This window comes from Lottia gigantea (assembly GCF_000327385.1).
Source record: "Lottia gigantea unplaced genomic scaffold LOTGIsca_128, whole genome shotgun sequence".
NCBI classification, from domain to species: Eukaryota; Metazoa; Mollusca; class Gastropoda; family Lottiidae; genus Lottia; species Lottia gigantea.
In genome coordinates, this window is record NW_008707390.1 from 777,609 (window position 1) to 783,293 (window position 5,685).

At 33.8% G+C, this 5,685-nt stretch overlaps 1 protein-coding gene across 1 annotated transcript in view; it reads right to left on the reverse strand.

The window, feature by feature from the left end:
- LOTGIDRAFT_172217 (hypothetical protein) overlaps positions 1–118 on the reverse strand; it is a gene marked incomplete at both ends in the record, with an annotated part of 6,212 nt that extends 6,094 nt beyond the window's left edge. Inside the window, one exon of the mRNA XM_009048797.1 lies at positions 114–118. Coding sequence (XP_009047045.1) covers positions 114–118 — 5 coding nt within the window. The remainder of the gene's footprint in view (positions 1–113) is intronic.
- Positions 119–5,685: the final 5,567 nt, after the last annotated feature.

The following is a 5,685-nucleotide window of genomic DNA, read 5'->3' on the forward strand; positions in this document are numbered from 1 at the left end:
ATTGAGTTGGGCGTGGCACTTCCGGGTTTAATTACTCATTATTGACATTTTTGGCCAGGGACATAACTCGCAAAGTATACATTTGTTCAAAATGGAACTTTGCATACAATTACCTCATATTGTGAGCCACTTTGTCTTAGAATATCGTTTGTTTCCGCTTCTTAGTTCAAAAAAAGGAACAGGTTTTGGAAATTGAAAATTTTCAATTTTTGACCTTGACCTTTGTTGACCTTGACCTTTGTAGGATCAAACGTCATTGGCATTGGCTATCTATTTGTACTTTCATATTTGCTGTCCTATGTCAACTTCCGGTTTTATAGTCGTGTGCAATTTGAAATTTTGATGACGTATATCTCTTGATCTTGACCTTTTTAGACTTTCTCTTTTACAAGATCAAAGGTCATTGACCTTGGCTATCTGCTAATACTTTAATTTGTGAGGTCTGACGTCTACTTCCGGTATTAGAATCTTCTAAAAAATGAAAATTTCTCAACTTTAGACTGTTTTTGCGATTGATCTAATTATCATGGAAGGATGATTTTTTTCGGGGTCTTTTGCAATTTGCTACATTTGCAAAGTCCCACTCTGTGCCACGAGTGGCTCTAGTTATTTTTTTTGTTGTTGCTCAAATCCAATGATCTTTATACCAAAATGACTTTTTTTAAATAAAATATTATTTCAATTTAATAGTCAAAACTGAATATTCATCAATTTCTCATTAGAACATGTAGATTTTATTGAAATAAAACTAATACTATTGAAATAGGACAATATAAGTACCGTTGTTACAGTTTCTTCTTCCTTCTTTGTACTTAAATCTAAAAAAAGGAGATATAAACAAATAAAACAACCAAAATGAGCGGATACTGTTTTCAGATATTTTATATCCTATGTTTGAAGCAATTGTTAATATATTGTTAAATAGTGTCGTGAAGTTTCAAGATACACTGTGATACATTAAGTTGCATGAAATCATCAAATATTGTACTAAATTTCGTCTTAGAGACATGATAAAGGTAGCAAAGCTTATGAACGGAAGCTCTATTCCTCTACATTGTTTCAATAATAGTTTATGTTCAAAAAAATAAACAGCAAAATAATCATTGACATTGAATATTTAAAAATATCACTTTAATTTTTTATTATTTTGAGAGTCATTATGTGCATCTCTCCCAAATACATATTTTTTTTTACTTCTTTGGCCTAATTAACATGCTTAGAATTTATCTTAATATAGTTTGAGATGGCTCCCTAGTCGTTTCTCTGCTCGATTTCTAGTCATTTTCTGGGCGGTTCATGTTTTAGTAAGTATGCAGAAATAGGCCTACATCAATTAAAAAAGATGTGGGCAAATAAAAATGACTTGTATCTATCTGGGTACTAGAATGCACCCTGAACCCTGGTAAGTGAGCATGATCTTTACTCACTGAGCTACCAAGAATCACAACAATCAGAGATCACGCCCAGGTGATATCAGCTTTGCTTAAAACAGAAATACAGGGGGCTAATCTACCTGGTTTTTTAATTGGAGCAACTTTCAGTCTATTGTTACCATCAACTCCATCTGTAGCCGCTCTTTCCATTAAAGCATTTCTCTACAACATATAAATAACATAATTATTCTATATATTCTACCAGTTAATACGGTCATTTATGACGTCATTATCTGACAACTGTCAGTGGGTCATCGTATCACGAATGCGGGTTTTGACACGGTCTTATTAACCCGTATTAAACTAAGCCCACTACACTTCGATTTCTTGAAGTGGAAATGAGATTGGTAACATTTACATCTGGCCAATCAGATCGGTAGAATAGAAATGGGGTCATGTACACAAAACACAACACCGCTTTGCCACCGCCAGTTTGAAGAGATAGGAACACATTCGTTCAAAGTAAATATTCTAAAGAAAGGTTTTCATTTTCTCCCGGCTTCAATTCTTTAACGAAAATCTTACTCAATTCTGTACCGTGTATTCATCAAAATATGTAAAGGCACACTGCTTTCGTTCGCAAACAAAGCGTCATAACGAGTGAATTGTTTTGGTTGGCTGAAATTTTCTACCAATACAGTAGGGTCAATTTTGATTGGACAATATTTAGCTATGAACACACAATTTTTCGGCACCGAGGAAGTATGACGAATGGGCATGAGGTTTGGATACGACACCAGTGAGCTTGCCTAGCAAGCTATCTTTATGATTTCTGAAAAAATGTTTCAATTGTTGGACAACTGGGTTGTATTGTACGTCGAAAAAAATCGTATACATCTAATTTGTTGACGTGCACTAAATCTGACGTTCGTTAAATTCCAAATATTTAAATGTCATGGGAGTGGTGATATATATATCTAACATAATATCATATATATAATAGATAGTAATTTCTTGTGAATCTTTGAAACCAGAATTCTGGGGCTAGAGCCATGAAAGGGACAAGGATCGTTATTCTATTATTATTCTATTATAAATTATGTTTATTCGTAATGATTCGTCTTGTAAGGATTTGTTTTGCTGCGGAGCCCTTTTCAATATTTTTTAAAATTATTTCGTTTTAACGATATGCAGGCTATATGTCAATTTTCAACAAAATTATGCAAAATAATAATAATAGAGTATTACCCCCAAACAATTGCAAGAAATTGTTTTATGGTATTATTTTGTACTACAAGGTTTGCAGAACAACATACAAAAAATTACCAAAATCCCTTCACCAGAATGGGTCCAAATTTGAAATTTAAAAAAGATGACGTTGTATATATCTTATCTGCTTATACACACGGCCTAACGTAAAAGTTACACTTGTCGCTCTGCAACTTATCATAGTATTGAATTGCGACCATTATTCAAACTGAATAAATAAAATGTATAATTGGTGAATTAATAGCATGAAATTCTAATGATTGCCAAATGCTGCTAATAGTCGGATAGAACTATTAGATTTCCCTATGGTTCTAGCTTGTAGAAAAATTTATAGAGCCTCCTGAAGTTTGGGTCTCGAGTGCCCTTATTTGACGCGCTAATAAATTAAAGAAAGTTTGGTCAATATAGGTTTTAACATTTCGTTTTAAAAGTTAATTATTTCAGGATAGGTAGAACAACATAGGAAGGGCCACAATGACCGCCATTTCCTGTATTTCTTATAATTTTGCAACTAGAAATACAAATACAAAATGCATGTAATGTAAATATATACCCCAGGAACTCCATAGATAATTACTGTTAAATTTCGAAATACATAAGTAGCTCTATTACTGATTAGTTTAGCTAAAATAATTCCTGTTCCTGTGACTAAGGTACGATTGGTGAAAAAAATTGGCGCATATGTCCTTTTAAGATATATATCAGAAAGACACCTACCACTCTATATATCACTGTAAAACATTTACTTTCATATTTTTACTTGTTAATACAGAAGCTTCTGGAAACTATTTGCAACTGTTGAAAACTACTATAAACTTATGAAATCACCTTTAGAACAAAAAAAAAAGGATTCTTTACGCTGAAGATTGGCAAGTCTATGATCAAACCATTGAACAGTTTATGATGCGGCATCTGCAGGATTGACTCCCGACCACGGAATTAAAGACTGTACATTGACAAAGAAGGTACATGCCCTTTTCGCTGTGCTCCTATCTATGCAATCAAAAGGCATAGTGCAAACTCCGCATCTTTTTGAATGGTTTCAGGAACGTTCATGAGTAAAGTTTTCAATATTGTCCAAAGGAAATGTGACTATGACAATCGACACCGGTTCGGCTGAAAGGGAGCTTCACCTGAACTAACTCTTTTGACCGATAGATCTGATATTTTTAGCAGCATGTTTTGTACCTACAATATATTTGGATATCACAGACTAAATGCAATTACAATAGTTCTTTCGTATCGTATGTAAGAAAGTGTAGCGTTTATTCCCAGATGTCCTACAGGTTAGTGGGCATCTCTAACTATTAATACTGAAACTGGAGATAGTTTAAGTAAGATGATTTGGCCTTTTTCTAGATTTTAAAACTTTAATGTTTAATTTTCACAAATTTTAACCACATCAACTAGATATTTTAATTGTTTAACGAAAAATAGTTTCAATCAAACCCTCCCTTCCCCGAAATAGAATAATACCTTAGTCGACAAACTTTATTCCAAAATTTTTTTCGAAAACCAGTGGAGGTAAGGCTATCAAACGTATCCAGTATAAACAATATAGTTTATAAGTGCAAAATTTCAACAGCCTGAACTAAATTAACAGACCGCTGTACTTCTGGACCATCATTTAAATCTGGCAAATGATCTAAAACTGATGGGCTGGGTCAATATTCATCAGTTCACAATTTGGGTCCTTTAAACTGTTTTCTCTGAAAGTCCGCGAGAAGCCAAGTCAGCTGGGTTCTCTCGGGTGTTCACATAATTCCATTGATCCACATTTGAATTGCGTCGAATAATTAATATTGAGTCTGACAGCTACAGATGCTCTGGTAAGCTCAAATTGTTAATACTAATGATTAATGCACAGGTTATCGTTCCGCAGCTTATCGTATATGTAGCTTAAACACCGTAATACATCCGAAAACTTTGGCCATATCAATTCCCAGTGAAAAATGTTTTTGCATGTAAATAGGTAGGTTCTAAACTTAAGTCATCGGTTGGGCCATAACCATAGACAGCGAACGGGAACTTGATGAAACACCTACTGTCAAGATCCGATATTATAGCTATTCGTCCTAAACGGAACTTCATCAAGACAACTTTGAGACTGTTAGCGAGATAAGGTCCAGTTAACAAAACATCGATTTAAGACAGACCTTGACATTTTTAAAATCGTAATTATCGGTGTCAAATGTCAAAATTGGACCCTTTCTGGTGAAGGGATTATGGTAAACTTTTAGTTTGTTGTTCTGCAAACCTTGTAGTACAAAATAACATCATAAAACAATTTCTTGCAATTTATTCAGGGTAGGGGGTATCATATTTTGGACTGGACTAATTAGTGTTTGATGACGTCAGTAATCGCGAATGGCCTTAAGTGATAAAGCACTATTTTATGATAAGAGATGTCATCAAACACACCGTTTTAGTTGAAATACAGGAACCAAAGACGTCTGATCGAAAATAAGAATGGTGCAAATTAATACTATCAGTGTCCCCGATACAAATAAAAATTTTAGAAAACCTTTTTACAATTCCTATAATTAATTAATTTTGAGGTATGCCTTGACATGTACAATTTATTTAAAAGTTAAAAACGTTTAAACAAAATAACAATAAACATTTTACTTGCACAAAAAGTGATCACACATACGTATGTACGATTTATGTAGTCAAACAAATGCGAAACTGTGTCAGAAGCCAGTATGAGCACGTTATTGCTTTGTTTTAGATACCCCGGTCATTAACAACCGTAATACATTATTGATTTCATATTCTTCTTCACACAACAACCTTTTTGTGGATACTAAACACGACCAGCCAGTAGGCTATAATGTACTGAGGTAGGGTCTCACGATAAGGAGATAGCACATATCTGATCGGCTAATAACTCCCGAAAGGCCCAAGCCAACGAAAACTGAGCTAAAAATGCCAAAAACCGATTTATGTAGGTTAACTTCGATATGTTTATATTTCAGTATATATTAGAACTAATTCCCATTTGAACTAATATATTTCCCTCTCATTGGGACTTATTTTTCTG